Source organism: Ambystoma mexicanum, chromosome 8 (assembly GCF_040938575.1).
Source record: "Ambystoma mexicanum isolate Mex_15411 chromosome 8, UKY_AmexF1_1, whole genome shotgun sequence".
Classification (NCBI taxonomy): Eukaryota; Metazoa; Chordata; class Amphibia; order Caudata; family Ambystomatidae; genus Ambystoma; species Ambystoma mexicanum.
Window position 1 is genome coordinate 345,971,415 of NC_090929.1, and position 21,311 is coordinate 345,992,725.

Sequence of the window (21,311 nt, forward strand, 5' to 3'; positions counted from 1 at the left end):
GGCGCGGATTCCTCACAAGTTCCTGGTAAGCCTGCGCATTGTGTTCCATGAATACAAAAACTGGCGCTTGCGCGCGATTTTACGCGCATGCCCCCTATTTTCCGCGCAAATCATTCCAGGAATTAGGGCCGATATGATCTGGAGTTTTTATTAACTATGCAGATGACATGGATATTTGTATGCAGGCATTCACTAATGGTACCCTTCTTAATTTAACTGACTAAACCAATATAGTTAATCACAGAATGAATAGTAAGTCTTAAAAATAAAATCCACAAAAACCAGAAATGTTAGTATTTAGTTGCTGGCTCTCCAAAACGTAGATATCCCCACTGCATAGTCAGAACCACTGTGACCATTACTGGAGCATGCCACTGTAGTTAAAAACCTGAGCATCCTCCTGAATAAATATCTCTAGTTGAAACTACAGCTCAACCAAGTCACTAAAACAGGCTTCTTTCTTCTTCCCTAACTTCAAGCGGTTTCCCTTTCAGAACTCCTCCTAACAAAACAGGCTGTGATCTCAATTGTGCTCTCTCTGCTAGAGTATACTGAAGTCTATTGCACACCAAAATGTTTGATTTACAGACTGCAGAATGGAGTAGCTCGCTTTTACACCTGCATTAGTTGGGTCTGACCACATATTCCCCATTCTAAAATTCTAGAAATGAGAGTAGAAAACAAATACAATTTAAAATCTTGTGCACGGTGCAAAAGGTATTGTATAATTAAAGTCCTGTGTTTCTTTCAGAGAAAGGTATACCATATGTTCCTGGCTCTGTTAGAGCATTCTTTTTGTTATTGTGCACCGGTTTTGTAACAAAAACCTTCCACAAAAAATTAAATAACAAAATAATTTTTTGTAATATCACATTAAAACGACATGACTCAAACTTACTGCACAATTTTCCAATACAAGTGAATTAGTTTCTAAATGGAGTGGCTTTGTTCTAAAGCCCTTTTCTGATGTTAACAATGTCACTTATCGGTAGTGTGTTCAACGAAAATCTCACGACTAAGTGGCTTATTACAAGTTTGCTGGTCTGGTAATAAATTACCAGTAACACTGGATGCCGGCACTATTAATGGACCGGGATATCATGAAGGATATCGCCGGAACACAGGCACTGGTAACACCACACATGGCACTTCCAGCAGCATAACAAAGACAATGGTAAAAGAGGCAATTGTGACAACACTGCTGGTAACACCTGCATAGCGGTAACATTACGAGCATGGACTTGCTGGTAATACTGGCAGAAACAAGCCAGTATTACTGGCAAATCCATGCCGGTGACACCACCACCTTAGAGCTGCTGGGAAATGATTCCAGGTGGAGGAAATAAGGCCACAGGTGCACACAATACACACAGGAACAGTACTAAAGGGCCACACCCACCCCAAGAACACTTCCCAACACAACCATGCTGCCACTCATTGATGCTGCCATGGACATGGAGGCACTGCACAAGGGCCACACTCTGGGCTCTGACAGACAGCCAGGTACACACCCTGTACCGCCTAAACAGGAAGACAATACTTGAACTCCTGGCCCTAATCCAGGATGACAATGGGAGCAGGATCGGCATCAGGACAACCATACCACCGCTGTTGAAGCTAGTGTCGGTCCTGCACTTCCTTGCCACTGGCACATTCCAGCACTCTGTGAGCCAGCTGCATGGCGTATCGCAGCCTGCATTCTGCAAAGCGCTGGTGCAGGTACTGGAGGCCCTCCTGGTCCATCAAATCGCCCTCCCAAGCACCCAGGCACAGGCAAAGGCCACCAAGGTGCGCTTCTATGCGATTGTGGGCATGCCCAATGTGTTGACAGCATTGAACTGTACATTAACCCACGACTCCATGGTCCTGCGGAACAGCACCCTGCCTGCATACATGGCGCGTCACAGAGGACAAAGGATCTGGATGTTGGATGAGTACGTATTTAGTTTAGTTTAGTTTATTATTTGTAACACGCACATAACCCTGGGGTAACTGGGGGCTGGAACTTGGGTCACGGTTACAGATGCATACAAAAGGAGTACATAATACAAGAAGGCATTGTCGACCATAGGTTACAGGTTGGTCGGCTTACATATTAATACAGGTTAGTGCATGGAAGAGTCGCCGGTGGCTACAGTATTGGATGACAGTGCGGGCAAGCAATATTAGTACAGTGTTCGGTGCTAGAATTACAGCGGGACGAGTATAAGCTTGGAGCCTCTTAGATTTTCTACCCCAATGTTTTGACCTCCTTTGCGACTTTGATAGTGTTCCCATCAATACTGAAGGATGTATAATGAGTGTCAAGTTTGTTTAGACACGCTTCGGAGCGGATTTTCAATGAGCGCTGTCTTCTCATCATTAAGACACAGGCTGTGCGCCGCCATCCAGGCCTGGATTTCCAGATAGATTTTGTTAATCAAGTTGGAATCATCTTCATAGCAACCAGTCAGCGTAATGAGAACCTGGGTGCCATCTGCGTAGTTTGTGTAGATGACACCCATGTTGTCAAGGCGATCAAAGAGGAGCTTTGTGAACATGTTGTAGAGGGTCGGGGAGACGCAAGATCCCTGAGGAACCCTGTAGTTGATGGGGACTGGATCAGCTGAGGCTAAAGGTGCGAAGACCCTGGTAGTACGGTTGGCAAGGAATGATTGGATCCAGTTTGAGGCATTTGTGGAGAAGGCAGCGGCAATGGTTAGGTGTTCTATAAGGATCTGGTGATCGACCAGATCAAATGCCGCTGATAAGTCCAACAGCAGGGGGATGGCCAGATTGCCTTTGTCCTTGACTTCATCCATTTGGATTTTTAGGTCCATGAGGGCCATTTCTGTACCGTTTCTTGGTCTGAAGCCGGATTGGCAGAGACCTACTAGATTGTTGTCCGCCAGATGTTTTGGGATTTGTAGGTAGGCCACTCTGAGCAGTATTTTTAAGAGGGATGGGACAGTAGTAATAGGCTTATAATTGGTCGGAATGTTGGGGGGGCAAGGTTTTTCTTTTTTTTTTTAGAAGTGTCATAACCCAAGCTTCCTTGAGGTTGTTGGGGACCGAGTTGGCGTTGAATGAGGAGCTGATCTCAATGGTAATGAACGGGGCCAAATCTTTGTCGCCTTCCTTAATGACTGGTGCAGGACAGATATCTCCCTCGTAACATGACCGTTTTAGGCCTAGGATGATGTCTTCCATTTCCTTCGGTGTGACCGCAGAGAATTAGACGGGAGGGCAGGCAAGGGGGAGAAGAACCAGTGGGGTCCTCTTATTAGAGCTCTTGGATAGACTGTTTTTTTTGCTTCAATTTTGGTTTGTAACATTGTAATTTTGTCAGATAGGGCTTGTTGAATTTTGGCACACCAAGCTGCATCCTTGGCGCATGCTTCTATAGGTGGAGCTGGAGCTGGAGTCTCCAGTTCTCTCAGAATGCCGAAGAGCTACTTGGTACTGGATTTGGCATTTAGGATTCTGTTATTGTATGTCTCTTTTTTGGTGTTGAGGATGGCTGATTTATAGGAGGCAGCAACAGAGGCTAACAATGCCTTGTTTGGAGGGGAGGGTGTTTTTCTCCATAAGGTTTTGGAAGCCCTTTTGGCGTTGTGGAGGGTTTTTAGTTCAGACGTGAACCATTTGTTGAGGTGAGCTGCTGGTTTAGCTTTCTTTAGTTTGATCGCGACAATGTTGTTAGAGCAAGTTCTAAGGTGTTGTTTTAGAGGTTAACCAATTTATCTGGGTCCAGGTTGTTGAAGTTAGGCAAATCCAGGATGGGCTAGAGCAGGGGTTGTAGGTTTTGAAGGTTATGTTCCGGTTATTTCTGGCTAGAATTTCAGGGGCAATGGTGCAGCTGGGATTGGCCGGAGGCTTCTTCTGGATGGAAAAGGAGATACAGTGATGGTCTGACCATGCGGTGGGATCATTTTGAAGGATTGTGGTCGAGCAATTAAGATCTGCTAGCCAATCCAGTGTTCTGCCTTCGTTATGCGTGGGCTGCAGAATACAGTGTTTGAATCCCAGCTGGGATATGGAATTTTCCACGGAAATGACATGAGAGTCATTAGGGTCGTTCAGGCCTGGATTGAAGTCTCCAAGCAGGATAATTTGAGAGCTTGGTTTGGTATTTTGCGATAGCAGGTCTGTAATGACTTCCTCAAAGTATGAGATGGGACACCCAAGGGTCGGTAGATTAGGTGCAATAGGATCGTTCATCTGGGTGAAATAGGAAGTTTAGCTGATAGGAGTTTGCTGAAGGGAGGTAGACATGGGCAGCAGCTCTGAGACCAAGGTGGGTTTGGGCTATAAATGGAACCACCCCCCCTCCTTTGCCAGTGACTCTGTCTGACCTGATGATGGTGTAACCCTCAGGGAGAGCAAGAGATAGGGCTGGGCCTGCTGCCTGGTGCAGCCAGGTTTCGGTGATTACAATGAAGTCTAGGCTGTTGGTGGAGATTAGATCAGCAATATCGAGTGCATGTGCAACTAGCCACCATGCATTGATGAGGGCTCATTTGATAGTGGGAGGGGATGTCGGCAGAAGTGGGCTGGAATTTTCAATAGTTTGGGTAGTCTCAGCCAGGAAGGTGGTGGGTAGCAAAGGAGAGGTTTTAGTTGTGGGAGACAGACCAGTGGGCCTAGTGGAGGTATTGTGGTTAAGGAAACGAGATTCTAGTCTCTTGTTTCTGGCACTCACTGGGCAGGGTACCAGAGGAGTGGGTGGCGATGCAAAATGTTAGATCCATTCTGAGGGGCTGAGGGGGCTGTTAGAAGTATCGGAATTAATAGTGTCATGGGTGGTAGTGGTGGCTTTGAGTGGAGAGTGTGGGGGGAGGGGAGTAGAAAGTTTGAAGGTACGATGGAGTGGACCTGAGGGAGGATTGTGGCCATGGTGAGCGTGATTCTATGTATGGAGGCCATGAGGGTGAAGGATGAGTAGACCAAATAGCACAAAAAGATATCAAAATGGTTACAAAGTCACAACTAAAGCACTGCTAGGTAACGCAGCTAGGAAGCTACTACTAAGTATGGTAGCAGAAATTAGGAAACAGTAATGGGCAATGCTAGGAATCACAGCAGATTAGGTGACGCAGTAATAATGGCCAATGCTAGGTATCACAGCAGATTGGATAACACAGTAATGGGCAATGCTAGGTTTCACAGCAGATTAGGTAACACAGTAATGGGCAATGCTAGGTATCACAGCAGATTAGGTAACACAGTGAAGGGCAATGTTAGCAATCACAGCAGATAAGTAAAAATATTCTAGGCAGCGGTTTCGCTGCTTGACAATCACAGCTAAGTGGTAAAGTTAGACATTACAGGGGAAGAAGTATCACAGGGCAAGATGGCACTGGTGAATGTCATGACTGAGTTGCATTGTTAAGAAACACGATGGGCTAGATGGCGCTGATTGATAAGAAAGCTGAAATGTCAATTGCAAAAAAGTAGAATAAACGCAGAGGGCTGAAAGAAACCATGGCTAATATTTGCGGTTTAGCACAGAGATCACAGTAGGGTGCTTAATGCTGCATGCTTCACAAATATAGATCATAAGTGTGCCATAGGGAGGTGACGGGAACTACAGAGGCTGAACCAGCCTGTTGCAGTGGTGGGCGACAGTTTTGGTGGAGCATTACACTTAGGATCTCCATAGTCAGGGTGTCCCGATGAGGGAGTAGGTGTGGTCAGCGGGCGCAGAATAGATATTAGAGCACGAGGTCTGGAGATACGGCGAGGTAGGCGGGCTCGGGCATAGATGGTCGACGCCGTATGTTGAGTTTGTGTGTTGCAGTAAATGGACTGCAGGGCTGGAGGCGGTGGGGTGGATGCTGATGGCAACGAGGGTGGTAGAGGGTGTATAAGATCACCTGGGTAATGTTGATTGGATGCAATGCTCCAGGCGGAGAACAGGGGAAAACGGGGCCTTTTTCTTTAGCCTTCGTCTGCAGGTCGGCTTTCGCTTGCTGGCGGATACGATTGGATAAGAGCAGCTCAGTTGCTTATTGACGTAAAAACAGCCTCGATGTGGGGCTGCGTTGTGCCTGCCATTTTTGAATCAGGCAGTGCATGAAAATCATGTGAAACAAGCACGCTGGAGCCGAGAATTTTGTGAAATAGGGTGCGATTGAGGGGGTATTCACATTCAGGAAAGCCTCAAGCATACAACAGGGTTTGCAGGCAAATTAAGTAGTTGATGAGCAGCAAGGTGGTCACCAGGGTACGGCGGGCTACAGTGGTCGCACAGCAGCTCCCGTTTGTGGTTCCTGCAGCAGGGGGAGAAGGGCTTCAGCCCTCTCCACCATGAAGGTATGCCTGTACATTAACACACTGGCATTTTGCAATTCATGCCGGTAATTCTGACACAACACTACTACCGTTTCCAGCATAGGGAGGAGCGAGCCCGTGGGCCTGGCATATGCTGGTGATTCCAGATGTCGGGCAGCCAGAAATGGTACTACTAGCATGACGGAATCACTGGCAATTTACCAGCTAACTCGTAATGAGGGCCTAAGTCTCCAAAACCAGCTCTCGGGAACTTCACCAGATATCTCAGCATTCCATTATGTTTTTTTTCCATTGTCGGTAAATCACCATATAATCTAAATTTAGCAATTGCAATTCCGGTTTCAATTCAGTCCCATTCACAAAGTCCTTTGGAAGGATTAATTATAAATTCCCCAACAGACACTTCGATTTTGGCCAGGTAAGAAATACACTCTTTCACAAGCATAATAATTTCATCACAATAGTGATTCACTCATTTAGATATATAAAAAAGGGTGTTATTCTGAGAACTTAATATCTTGTGATATAGGAACAATGTATTCCATTTAACATAGGCCTTAAGGGAGGTCAATCCTAACTCATATTTTATGGGGGTCTTAGACAAGCCATTGGGTTGGAACATCCCATTTTTCCAAAACACCTAGTTTTTTTCCAGCTACCTAAGTTCAACATGTTCGATCCATAGGTTCGGGCAGGAATCACTTTTCCTTTATACAATTTAATAAGAGGAATTAGGGAGAATCGGCATTGCCGCTTTATTCGCTTCATTTGGGCGGACATTACGAGCGTCTTCGATTTTAAAATAGAATACAAAGAACAGAAGTATGGTCTGTGGAAAAATTGAAAGCCCAGATAAGTTAGGTGACGCACATTTTCTAGTTTCAAATACCCTATAAACCACCTAAATTTATGTCCTTGTATTAACCTTGAAAATTGTATTCTTTGCCAATTTTTTGTACTTCTTTGAAATTCCTTTTTTGGGACATAGCTGGCAAACCCTATTCAAAAGGCAATGCAATCCAATTGGGGTCTTGTCGATGAGCAGAACATCATCTGCATAGTTAAGCCATCTTACTTCTAACTTACCGACCTTAGGGGGAAAGCAATGATTGGGGATAGTTCTGTGCCCAAATAAGATAAATACAAGTTAAACAGGCATGGGACCAACACACAACCCTGCCTTAAGTCTCTATGAGTCTTAATCTTTTTTGATAGGGCACCTTAAGCATTCAATCAGGCTTGAATATAAGTCTCCGAATGGAGGTATATTAGTAAACTTAATAGGCCGAAAGGAGGCCCCAAATGTCAAGTTTCCGACACGGATTAGCACGATTCTCAAATTGAACGGCGGTGCTAAGGTCCATGCTGTCAATATATATGGATCTAAATTTCCCTTTCTTGATTGTATTTTGTAAGTATGCCAAAACAAAACCATTTAATTGTGTTCCAACATGTCTTATAAATCTGATATTTTTGGATTATGTTATTCTGACGTACTCATGCCTCAAATTCACACAAGAGGATGGAGGCAAAGATCTTACTACTAATATCCAAAAGCACAATCGGTCCACCTTCGCTTCCCCCTCTTTCCTCCATCCTTCTTTCTCTTTATCTCATGTCTTTCTCTGTTCCACCTCTGTTCTTTCTTCACCTCTGCTTTGCTCTTCTCCACTTTCTGCCTCTTTGATCAAGTACTAACATGTGTGATTGTGGGTAAGCATATTTGCCAATTTGGCACTGTTCCTCAGGCCTATCACCAGATTTATCAGATGTTTGCTATTGGTTAGCATTTTACACTGAGGCTCAATTAGCCAACAGTCTAATACATACAGCCAACAACTTAATTGTGCTTCCAGGTAGGCTGATGCTGTGGGGTTTGGGGGCCAGTGTCTTAGGCTGTTTAAACTCAGTTAATGTTTTGAGTTTATGACCTGTCTGGACTTGCACATTGGATAAAGACCACAGGACTGCGGAGAGAGCAGCGCTGCAAACCTGTCTTTTAATGAACTACGTCCACTGCAGGGACTCTGCAAACTGCATCTTCGTTTGCCTCGCTTCTGCTGTGTTCTTCACAAAGTGATTGTTTCCTAGGCTTGAAAGGGATCCCTGTAAAGCATTACATCACTAGCCTCTGCACCCTGAAATCCTCAGTTTAAACTGGGGTGGATAACATACTCAGGTAAGGATATGTACCATTTCTCCAAAACAAAGACCTGTTCTTCCAAAGAAGGGGAAATATGCCTCCTTTCATGCTGCATTTGTGGGATGCTGGTCTGAGCCTGAACAAGATTAGGCATGGAGATGGAGCTGTAGAAGTAGCAAAAATGTAATGATGTAGCAGGATAGGAGAGTAGGCCCTACCCGTTTCATGTTTGTCAAGAGGCATGAAGAATGCAGCCAGCACATCCCTAACGACCACAGTGTGTATAAATGTTCAAGAAGTACAGCTGTCAGTGTCAGTGTGGCTGCAGCTCACAGGCACAGCGCTTGTGCAGATTGGACATCAATATCTGGCGTTTGCAGTCCGTGCATGGCTTGACACCAAATGTATTTGAGGGAAGCAGAGCCCTTTTGTTTAGGACAGTTTTGATGAAGAAACAAAGTGTCTGTTCTGCCCCTGGCTTTTGAAAGGTGGGTGGCGGGAAGACAAACAGTGGTCAGATGGCTCGTGCAGCCTTACTTCTCTTCCAGCACCAAAGCTGACATGATGAACCTGCGCTCTGCCGTCTTGTGTAGGTGACAATATTTCAGAGTCTAATTTGGATCTGAAGCAATATTTTTCGAAGATTAGGAATCTTATTACCAATCAGAAATCCATTGGACAGGTTTCCCTTTATAAACATGTAAATTAGAAAGTTTTAAGGAACATGTCAGTTGGCTGGATCTGTCCATCTTATCAAACCTTTTCTTTGTTGCATTTAAGGTTAAATTACTTCAACATCAAAATAATTCCATGGTTTACCCACTGTAACCAGGACACCAGAAAAAAGTATTACAAACATATATTGTTTTAAAGTTCAGAGGTCCATTTACAGGTACAGACAGCTAATCAGGTTACGCACTCACTGATGATATCAGTGTTCAACTTGGAGATCATATTGTCAAATCCCAGCAGAGAAGATTGAGGCCCAGATTTTGAATGTGTAGTAGGGGTGTGGAGGTGCAGTGGAGAGGATAAAAGTGTGAAAGGAGTTGCACCATATTTAGACCTATCCACTACTGGTGGTTTCCTGCTGCTGACGTCAGTAATGGTGAATTTTTTCCTTTACCACTACCATGCACCTTAGCACGGAGACCATGTATAAAGCATTATAGCAACCGCTTCAAGTGCAACACTATGGCTTGAAGGCTGGTACAAATGCTTTTTGGATTGTTTGCGCACACCACCCCTAATGGGTCATAGCTGATATTTTGTTGTTGATTAATACCCGAGTGTGATGCACGATCCTAAAATTGCCAATGCTCTCAAGATGGAAAAGATGATAAAATGGGTATTTTAATTGCCTTAATTGAACATCTACAGTGTACATCAAGGCACCAACTATAGGCTGTATAGATTAATTGCTAATTCATTTATCAGGTCCTGTGTGGGAAGGCGTTGTCATGGTTATCTTCTTGGGATCTGTAACTAGCATAAATGTCATACGTCACAAGGACGAAGACAGTTGAGACCATTGACTGTAGATCCCCCCACGTTCATGGCAATCCTTCCTCATTGCCACTGCGGCGCTGTATCAAGGGGAGAGGCACAGTCTTAAACTAGTGCAGCATTGACAGGTTGACATCTTTCAGATAACCAGAACCATTTTGTGTACTTTCAATGCTAAACTCAAAATTCGGGGCACATTTTTTAAAATTCTTCTGAGATCGATATTTTGATTCCCATTAAGTTAAAAAAAAAGGACACATATTGTTGACGGTGCAACAAAATGCAAGAAAATAAGGTAAACATGTATTATTACAATTCAAGAGGGTAGAGTAGCACCATGCAAAAGCTCTCAAGCAAACGCTGATTGTCCACTGTACCAGCAAAAATGCCTGGAGAGACACTTGCTACTGCATCCATGGACCAGATGTAGGCTGTGTAACAGTTTGTAATGGGGAGCAAGGGCTTTGTGAGTTCTTGTGGTGCTTTGCATGCTCTAGGTGGACTGTCACTGCTGCAGAGGCGCATTACCTTCACTCTTTCAGCCAGGGGGTTCCACCTCTTCCACAGCAACCACCACCCTGAAAGTGCATCGCCATAGTTAGTGAGATCCGTCTCATCACGGCTACCAACATCAATGGCAATCACCACCTTGGCTCCCATGGATCGTGCCACATCCGCTGCAATAGTAGAAAAAATGTGTTAAGAACAAAACTCTTAATCTGGCAGGAATCCCACAACTGAATTAAAGATTTCTTTCAAGCTTTTGATGTTTTCTTACTTCCTAGTGTGTTGAGCTATACATTCATTCACATGCCTGGCTAGGCTTTAGAACAGAATAATCACGGTTCAATAATTGCAAAGAGAAACACCCCATTCGGCCTGGCTTGACCTTACTTTTCTTCATCTCCCTTTCTTCAGCCTACAAATTGTACTCATTATGTGTGGAGGAACAAAGAGATGGTACATTGTGCACTCTCACACACAGAATCAGATGCTCCACATTATGTTATCTTTGCAATTAAGTGAAATGACCAGAACGAGATGACCCATGGGGTGAGGCATATTTTTATAAGTAGATTTCTCTGAAACGGAATAGGGTATTTACATAGGAGTTATGACCAGTACATTTGCAGCAAAGACGCAGAACAGAAGTGTGGCATCCAATCCTATTGGTTTAATTGCTATCTTTTGGAAATCCTTTTATTTGCCCAAAGGAAAGCTAGGTGTGGGTAGTCTCAAAATCTGGGGGACAGTTTGGATGACAGTTTTAAAAGCTGGTCGTAAGTGGGCCATTAACCCACTCTGCAGCCAATCTCCTTCCTCTGAGCCCAGGAGTATGAATAGCTAACACACCTTTTTAGTTCAACAAAAAGATGATAATCACTGGGAGGCGCGAGTCATCTAATAGCTAAGCTACGTCTTTGGCTTCATCATGATGGGTAGGCATTTGTCATCTGCCAATGTATGTTTGCTGCTGCTGCGTTAATGATTGTTACATGTTTACATGTAACTACTCTGCTCTCTCAGTTTACGAATTTGATAGGTTCTTGTTGTACCACCTGGCAAAGTGCTGCCTTCTGCCTACAACCTCATCAATTCACTTAAGTAGCTTAATGAGCAGGCATAGGGGGAGTGTAGAGCCAACAGGGGACCAAGATGGTTGCTCTTCTACGGAGCTCCTGATAGCAGATCCATGATCATTCACCCCTTGGTCTGCTGAGGAATGGTGGGGGCCATGGAAGATGGAGATTGAGTGGCAGACAGCATAGTACGCCCAGTGATAGTTTAAAATAATCGTAGTGTCATTCCAGAAGAGTAGCAGTGGCAACGGATAACAAACAGGGGACTCAGTGAGGAGCGGACTTGATCTGAAGAACAGAGGGTTTGGGACACTGAATCCACTACCAGAAGAGCTCATTCCTGTGGTCCTGTGGTGTGGTTCCGTCTTTGACCAGAGGAGATGTTCATACCAACCTCAGAGGCAACATCTCTTCTGTGGGTTTTATGTGAGGATTCTGCTAAATGAAAGTGCCAGTTGTGATGTCCCTGCAGCTCCCTGATGGCACACCCTTGGGGATGTTGAGATTACCAGTTTGGATAAGCTTGAAGCGTATTCCTGCGCACACCCATCACCATTTTGCACATAAATTGGCTGTCATTTTAGAAGGTCTTATCTCTGAGTGACAATGGAAGATAATAGGAGGAAAGATACTGGAGAGTACTTTTACGTCTAGGTCCATCTATTAAAACAAATGTCAGATGAGGGCAACATCTGATTAGTCTTCTGAAGTATAGGACATTACCACCCAAGAACAATGTTGGAGTAGATTGCAACAGCAGTGAACTCTGTAGAGACTAAACTAGAAGAAATGCCAGTGAGATTGCTACAGAAAGAACAGGAAACTGGCATGGTTGAAACCAAGATCTCTATCCTAGTACAACAGAGTGGTGAGATAGCTGCTGCATTTGAGGGTCCAGATCTCTTCAAAATGTGTGCAGTAGAAAGTGGCATCCATTTGGATGCCAACTTAGAAATATTAGACAAAAGAGGGCACTGTTGAGCGACCAAAAGGGTGGTCGCATAATTTGGGAGCTACTCGACACACCATTAAAATTCTACCTTCCTGAGTTGTCTGGAGAGTAATAGTTGGATGGCGAGGGATACATCTGTGCAGGAAGGGTCAGCATACCCTCTGTTGATGCTCGAAGGGCCTGGGCTCCAGTGGCGGCAGAGATCCGCTAGCGGCCGGTGGAAGAGCGCTTGGGGGGTGACCTGTGCCTGGCAGCTCGCCCTTCAGTCTCAAGCCCTGGCGTAAGATGGAATATCTTTGGTTGGTGAAAGCGACGTGGCAACCACCAAGGTGGTGATCGGTCGCGTGTCCGGCCGCTGTTAAGAGTACCTGCTAGGGGCGTGGCGGACAGGCCTTTGTTGACTGAAGGGGGCCTACTGTGCCGTGTTGTTGGGCCTCCTCCTGGCACCCTACTTACTCACCCTCCCAGCTGAAGCAGGAGTGGCTGGTGGGGAAGACCAGAGCCCTGCTGGATAGTGGGGCGCCCCTGTGACTTGGTGGGCTAAAGACCAATAAGGGCGGGTGATACGTGAGCCTCACCCCCCTACACCTTGAGGTCCGGAAGATTTGGGCCATTAACAATTGCCGACAGCACCCAGGGTGGTGTGGGTGGGGTTGATACCCATTTACCTGAACCACAAGGCTGAGACCTTGAGCCACACCCTGCAGCTCTTATTGTGGGCTCCGTGACACACTGGTGAACCTCTCTGCCATTCGTGAAGAGCCTAGGGGTGGTGCAGGCACTGTGCTAATTCTTCGATATTTGGCGAAAAAAAGGCAGCTGCAGGTGGCACGACTGAGGAGGGCCTGGTACACCTGGCCAGAAAGATTATTATACCACCATGATCTGCAGTGGCAACCAGAAACAGGGTAACCTTGATGGCTTTACCCGGATAATGCCCCAAAGTCCCACATCAGCGCAGGCCGATGGAGAGGGCCCAGAAGAGGATGCAGTCCCTGACATGAGACACATACTGTGCAACGTGCAGGAGGGATTTACTTCAGTTAACACAAAACTGGACAATATCACATCTAACTATAACTCTCTGAAAACGAAATTGGATAAAGAGAGCGCGAGTCGCGATGGAGGAAGAGAGGATTGGCAGGTCAAGGGAAGACATTATCAGCCTGAGGTAATCACTTGCTGATCTACGTAACGATTTCTAAAGTGGTGCGGGCCAAGTGCGAGGATAGAACAAGCTACTTACCCGTAACTCCAGTTCTCCAGCATTGGTATCATGCTCATGAGGCTGGGAATCCTCAGTAATAATAAAGCAGTTTTGCTTTAAACTTTAAAAAACTGCCTGGTACTTTTATAGCTTATTGCTGTCACTATGGGTCATACTGCCCCATCCAATGACAGTGGTGCTTCTTAGCTCCACCACTGGTGAACATCTTCAGATTTAAAATCGCACACAATTTGGCAATAGGAACCAATGAAGAGGGCAGGATGGTGGCATATGAATCAATGAAATATACCAATGCTGGAGAACAGGAGGTACAGGTAAGCAACTTCTTCCTTTTCCAGCATTGGATATTTCATGGATTCACATGCTCATGAATACGATTATATAGCAGTACATGCACAAGAACCAATGGGAGGTTTTACAGGTCTCACCAGAACAACGGAAACTCACCCCTGGTGCACTCACCTCAAGCAAAAAGGTTATGAAGCATCACCTAGCCGACATGGGACTCTGCCCTGGAATCCCTGTAAACGCAGTAGAGGTTCTTGAAGGTGTTGGTAGACCTCCAAGTAGCATCCCGCAGATGTCGGGCAGGGGAACACCAGACAGGAATGCTGTAGGAATGCACCCTTGGTCTACCTGCCAGTGGTCTGTTCGCCAGTAAATGCCAGTAGGAGATGCAGCCAGATAGCCACCTGGAAATGCCTTTGACAGGGCCCTCCCTTTGTTCAATAAGTTCAGATGTTAAAAAAAGTTGTGACGTTTTGAGAAAGTCTTTTGGAGAACCAAAGAACACAGGTAGGACCAGAGGCTTGTTCAGGTGAAAAGTCAACTCAGCTGCACCACCCTGGATTGATGGAATGTCAAATGTGGTGGCTTGCAGGAGAGAGTTTACAACTCCCAAACACGTCTGGCAGACGTAATGGCCACCAGAAACAGTCTTCCATGAGAGGAATTTTAGAGGTGCTCGATGTAGAGCTTCAAAAGGTGGGCCCAGGAGCTTGGAGATTACCACATTGAGCGCCCTTGCTGGAGCTAGTGCTTTTACTGGAGGGCATGTCCGGAATAGACCCTTGAGGAACTCCTTAACCAGCCTATAAGACCATAGGGAAGGTTTGCCCGCTGTGCGAGTGCAGCAAGAGATAGCTGCAAGATGGACATTTATGTATGTGTGTGCCAACCCGGCCTTTGCCAATGATAGAAGATATGGCAGTATTTGATTAGCCTTGATTCAAAGAGGGTCTAGCCCTTGTGAACGGCACCATATAGTGAAACGCTTCCACTTGTGCTTGTAGCTGGGCAGAGTGGTCAGAGCGCTAGCCTTTGCCAGAACTTTCCTGTAGTCTAAAGGCAATGTGATGTGCCCACATTCTAGGGCTGCAGGAGCCAAGCCCTCAGCTTTAGGGATGCTGTGTCGCAGTGCAGAACAGACCCTCCTTCACTGGAGCGCACATCCGGACAAGGAGGCAGTCTGAGGCAAGGTGCTACCGATAGTTGTAGAACGTCGGAATACCAAATCTGCTGTTGCCACGCCAGAGCAATAAGGATAATCTTGCACCAGCTCTGTTTGAGTGCATTGATTACTCATAGAACAGGAACAGGAGGGAATGCGTAAAGGAACCGGCCCTCCCAGGGCATGGAGAAAGTGTACCCCAGACTCCTCCCTTGAGGGTACCTGCTGGCAAACTGGTTTCACTTGGAGTTGGGCACTGTGGTGAACAAATCGATCTGTCGGTAACGCCAGCTTGAGAAAAGACTAACTTGATCCTGATGTAGTTCCCATTCAAGACCGGATAGCAGTTTCCTGTTTAGGGCACATGTAATAGGGTTGTGGGTTTTTACTAGGTGAGAGGGAATGAGGAACATGCCCTGGGATAGCGCCCAGTGCCACAGTGTCTGCACCCCCTTGGACAGAAAGGGAGAGTGGGTCCCTCCCAGTTTCTTGATGTAGAACATTGTGGTGGTGGTGTCTGAGAAAAGGCAAACCACCTTGAGTTGGCGCTGGGCTTGGAAAGAATTGAGAGCCTAGAACACAGCTCGGAGCTCCAACACACTGATAAGTGGTCATACAGGACTTTATTCAGCAATTGCCATAAAAGCATACCATTCATACAAGGTCAATCATCACAATAAAATGATAAAACATGAATATGATTCAAAATACAATATTCATTAAAATTCTAGTTGATCCCTCGACAACTAAAACATTGTGATGTTCTACTACACATTTCTTCCAATTAATTGGAAACTTCACACACTCTTCAATAATTAGTTAAGTCTAGTTTCATCAATAATGCACAATATGCCCTTGGTTATAGTTGTTTTGCTCTGCTTAACCATGCCAGGTGCAAACATTTCACAATGTAAAAAACTGTGTTCTGATAGCTAGTATTCTTGCAAAATTGCATTGCCACATTTATGCTTTTAATGAGCCTCAGCTAAACAAAGGGAAGAAATACCTCTTTCTCAAATCCGTATAACCAGATCAAAGAATCAATACATGATTGACTGTCTCTTCCATCTCTCCACACATCGGGCAATTAGGATTGCTTAAAGTATTGCACTTGGCAGTATAAGAACCAACGTTTAGACAGTTAGTTCGCAATTAGTATGTGCGTACCTGCGAGAAACCTGAAGGTGTCTCCCCGACTAGTCCCTGGGGATCTGTCATCCAGGTGGCCAGGTGGCCAGGACACGGCCATCGCTGTTGGATCCAGTTCCTTGGGGTGGACCAGTGAGGATGGATCACCTGGATGGGGGGTGGGGGGTCCTTAGGGAGTAGAAGTGGGACACCCACAGGTGAGACGCGGTATCCCCCTTATTATACATTTTCCCCATTCTGCACCGTAGGATAAACTAACAATATACCCCCACCCTTTTCCGTCAAGAACACTTTTGCACACCGCGAAAGGCGATGGACAAACACCAAAGCCATTTACCTGACATGTCCCAACGCCAGGGTCAGGCAAAGTCAGGCAACTGACCCGAATTACACACACCAGATGGCCCTTTCCCTTCACCACATGGATAAAAGGTGGAGCACAAGAGCACAAGATGAGCAAGGCAGACTGCACATCCAGAAAGCTAACTCAGAATGGCAGTTCAAAAAGAGGAGAAAGACGGCAAATACAGAGAGGGGGACAAGGAGAGAAACAACCCTGCTCTTTCCGACCAAGGCCCGTGAGACCTCCGCAGAAGGAATCGTAAGACCGCGAGCAATAGCCAGCGTGTGTTGCAGTAGGTGTCAACAGTACGCAAGACCCTCCTCTGCTGATAAGCAAGCCGGGAGAGATGCTGGTCTCTGTGGTACCAACCTTGACTCAGAGGAGAAAGAAAGCCCAGCAGTTCATCACAGCCGGTGAGTCGAGGCGAGAGTCGATAAGAAACCGAACTGTGTTGAATGAAAAGTAGCAAATGGGTAATTGAACTTTGAAAGCATAAAGGCTTATTTTTAGAAAAGGGGGAAAACCAGCAACAGGAGTCCACCACCATGTGGGTGCTTACTCAAGAAACACTATAACCAGAAGGCCTTGAGAAAGGAAGGGTCAAAGTGGTCATACATGGGTCTTGGAAAATCCTCCGTACAGTCGAACGTCTTTGCCCGAAAATTGATTGTGAAACCAATGGAAGTGAATCCTGCATCATAAAAAATGATTGGAAAAGACAACATTGGCAAGAGTGAACCCGAAAGACAGATGCAGACAAAAAGGGGGCAACGTCTAAAGTCGCGAAATACACTGTGTTGACAAGAGTGAACCCGGAAGAGGGAAATCCACAAGAAACTGTGTAAAAAGACATTAAAACTTGTGAAAGTCACAAAGAAATTGCATTGAAAGCCATAGGGAACCCGATCGAAAAATGTAAACAGTCGAGACAGATCTGAGCCCGAAAGAGAGGGCTTCAAGGGTGAGAAGCCAACACCCACTGACCCGTGAATGCAACAGAGCAAAATATAAAGAGAAATAGGCTGTGAATGCATGCTATGCCAGAGTGAACCTAACAAAAAGAAGTTGGTTGTCTATAGGGGTCTGAGCCGGGAAGAGGGGGAACCCTGGGGTGAACAACTTTCACCCGACAGAAGAGAAGAACCTTTTGTTGAATGTTTGTTTAAAATACTTTCAACCTGCCAGGCTCTCGAACGCACGAGAAGATAACCATCTGAAGTCCTAGTATCAATAAGGAACTTTCTAAAGATCTGCACCCGGAAGAGGGAGATCCAGGGATAAAAAGCATCATCCAATGTGTATGTGGATAGGAACTCTGAGTTTATTATTTGAATACATCAGGACTACGTCGGCAATATAGAAAAAAAGACTTAACCACTGAATGCCCCGATTGCTGAAAGTGGAACTGTTAGCTCGTGCTGGAAAAGCCCGAACGTGTGCTGTGCTCCAAAGTCCACCCTTGTCCCGTGCAGAAAACGTGGGAAAGGGAGACCTCAAGTAGCTCATCCTGACTTATTATTTGTGAACACTTCGTTCTTTTTATGAACATTATCTCACACTTCTTTTGTATTTAGAGTAAGGATTTGGCAATAGGTTTCTTAGTATAGGCCACTTTTATTTAACACAACGCCACTAGGACTGTCTTATTATTTGATGGTCGAAGCTTGCCCTCATCGTAGATTTATGTTTAGATTAGGTGTTTTTCCAATCCACCTTTGCAGTTTAAATAAACACCCTTGAACTGTGATCACTTGCATATGTCTTTACTGTTTCCACCATGAGTTCCTTACAGTACCCTGGTCTGATCACATCCAATTAAACCTCATAACCTGGATCTGGTTTTATACTTAAATAACAATAGCTTGTGCTAAACATTATTCATGCATGCCTGCTGCACTGACCTATAATTGTTCTTGTGGCTCACTTGCTTAACTAAATCTCTGGTAGTGCGCATAGACTCTGGACAGCTCCAAAGCTGTGTCAGACGAAGTCTTATGCACAAACCTATACCAAGGGAGTGAACGTGCACTGATATGTAGTGGCTTCTCTTCTGGCTGCCAGAGTCCTTCCGATGTGCGCCCCTGAACCCTACCGAGAGACGTCTGTTATCACCATGACTTGATGTGCCGTTGGGTGAAACGGGGGTGCCTTGTGTGAGGTGCCATTGATGAGCCCACCAATGCAGAATCTGGCAAATTGATGGGTTGAGTGAGATCTTGTTGTTCCAGGAGCCCAACACCTGTTTCCACCTGGTCTCTAGGAAATCCTGAAGAGGTTTCTTACGCAGTCTGCAATGAGGTACTAGAGGGATGTATGAGGACATCATCCCAAGTAATGACTTGATTGAGCAAACTGCTCTCCATTGGAGGGAGAACAGCTGCTGAATCCTGCAAAGTATGGCCTTGACCCTCTCCTCTGAGGGGATAGCTAGGCCCAGCAGCATGTTGAGTTGTGAGTCCAAGAACAGGGCATTCTTATATGACAATACGCATGACTTCGGAAAGTTTATGGCGAATCCCAGAGAAGTCAGGCATTGGATGGTGTGCTCAATGTGTTGCAGGGTAAGTGGAAGAGACTGTGCACGGATTACCCAGTTGTCCAGGTAAGGGTAAATGTACAAGCCAGTGCAGCGCAGATAGGCAGCCACTGGTGCTAGGCACTTGATGAACACCCTTTGTGCTGACATAAGTCCAAATGGCAAGGCATTTAATTGGTAGTGCTTTCCCTGCACCACAAAGCAAAGGAAGCGCCTATGCTTCCAATGAATGGGTATGTGGACGTAGGCATCCTCAAAGTGCAGGGACGAGAGGAAATCCCCCTGTTCCAGTTATTGCAGCATGTGCTGAAGGGTGACCATGCATAACTTTTGCGATTTTAGAAACTTGTTGAGTTCCCTGAGGTCTAGGTTGGGTCTCCACCCACCAGATATTTTTCTCACCAGAAAGTATCTGAAGTACACTTTGGATTCCCGGAGGTGCAATGGAATGGCTTCTATGGCCCATTTTTGTAGCACGGACTGAACCCCTTGTAGGAGGAGTGGCAGATGTTGTTCTTTCCTTCGAAGTGGAGGAATGGAGGAGCATTTGTATAGAAATTCCATTGTGTGACTGTGCTGGACAATGTTGAGCACCCATTTGTCGGGGGTGATGTTCCGCCATTGCTAGACAAACTGTGATAGTCGGCCTCCTCCTGGGGTGCTGAAGTGGGGAGTCTGATGCTGGTCAGGCTTGTATCAGGGTTTGCATGCAGATGGAAGAACTGCGCCGCCACTGTGCACCCCTATATGCCTGCGATTTTCCTCTATATGCCTATATGCCTCCTGCGAACTGGTGCGGGATGGTTGACGATAGGTAGGCCGATAATCGTTGGAGGTCCTGAAGATTCTATCCTCCCTGGACCGAAAGAACAGCCTTCTTATCTGCAGAGTACAGAGGGAATGAGTGGCATCTGTGTCTGTCTTGATGGCTAACAGTGTCTCTGCAACCTTTTTCCCAAAGAGATCCACCCCATCAAAAGGCATGTCCGTAACCTTTGACTGTACCTCAGGAAGAAGGTTTGTGGCTTTTAACCAACCCTGGCATCCTAGGAATGCTACATTGCCCACCTGGCAGAAACCTGTGTCAGCAATGTCCAGGGCCACAGTGATGGAATGATATGAGGCCACTTCACCCTCGTGCAGCAAAGCAAGCGCCTCCTCCCTTTTGTTATCAGGCATGAAGTCCAAGATAGGGCCCATCTTGTAACATAACTCCCTGTCATACCTGGAGAGAATGGTCATGGAATTGGCTGCCTTAATGGTGGTTGGGGTCGTGGTAATTACCTGCTTTCATAAAGTGTCGAGCTGCTTTCCTTCCTTGTCCGGGGGCACCATGCAAGGGGAGGGCGGGTTCGCTGACTGCTTTCTTGCCAGTGGAATCAGTAACTTTATATTTCTTCTTCAGTCGGCCTTTCTTTGGGGTGCTGAGGAAGGGTTCTTTATAATCAGCAGCCCATCCTCCAAGATGTCATGAAGTATTTGGATGTCAACTACAGATTTTCTGGAGGCCTCCCGCCTCTGAAAAAGGAACCCCGCCTTTCGTTGTTCCTCTGGAACAAGGTAAAAAAGCTTTGCACCTCGTGCAAGCAGGGCATGGAAAGAGCCAATTCCGTCTGAAGGAGAATCTCTGGAAGGCATTTCTGGCAGCTACCCATGAGCTGGTACCAGGTCGTCATACTCGTCAGTAGTAGTATGCATGTTTGGAGAGGCGTCCGTATCCAGGCTAGTATCTGTGACTGTGAGCGTAGCTACGGTGGCAGAAAACAACTGCATAGTTGATCTTGGAGGTCAAGGTGGTGGAACCACTGCCTCACGTGAAGGCCTGGTAAGAGGGCTTCCACTTGGCCTACTTGGGGCACCGTTTGCACCTTGCGGGACTGGAGGAGGCAGCTGATGCTGCAATTCAGTGACTAGAGATTGTAGAGTAGACAGCATGTCCACAGATAGGTCTCTGGGTGCTGCTGGCCTTCCCATAGGAACTGTCGATGCATCCACTGGTGGAACAGGTACTGGTAGTGGAGAAGCCACTGGTGGCCGGGGTGCCAGCAGAATTAGGTTTGGTTCTTCCTCTATTTCCTTGTGCTCAGAGAATTAAGCCACCAGAGGCTCTTCATCTCCTGAGAACACACTCTCCTGTATCAACTGGGCAGG

At 46.0% G+C, this 21,311-nt stretch overlaps 1 protein-coding gene across 3 annotated transcripts in view; it reads right to left on the reverse strand.

Moving 5' to 3' along the window:
- Window positions 1–21,311, reverse strand: part of PNPLA7 (patatin like phospholipase domain containing 7) — a 2,986,886-nt gene that overhangs the window by 353,259 nt on the left and 2,612,316 nt on the right. For all 3 annotated transcript variants that reach the window (XM_069609797.1, XM_069609798.1, XM_069609799.1), the window contains one exon: window positions 10,451–10,599. In XM_069609797.1, coding sequence (XP_069465898.1) covers window positions 10,451–10,599 — 149 coding nt within the window. The remainder of the gene's footprint in view (window positions 1–10,450; window positions 10,600–21,311) is intronic.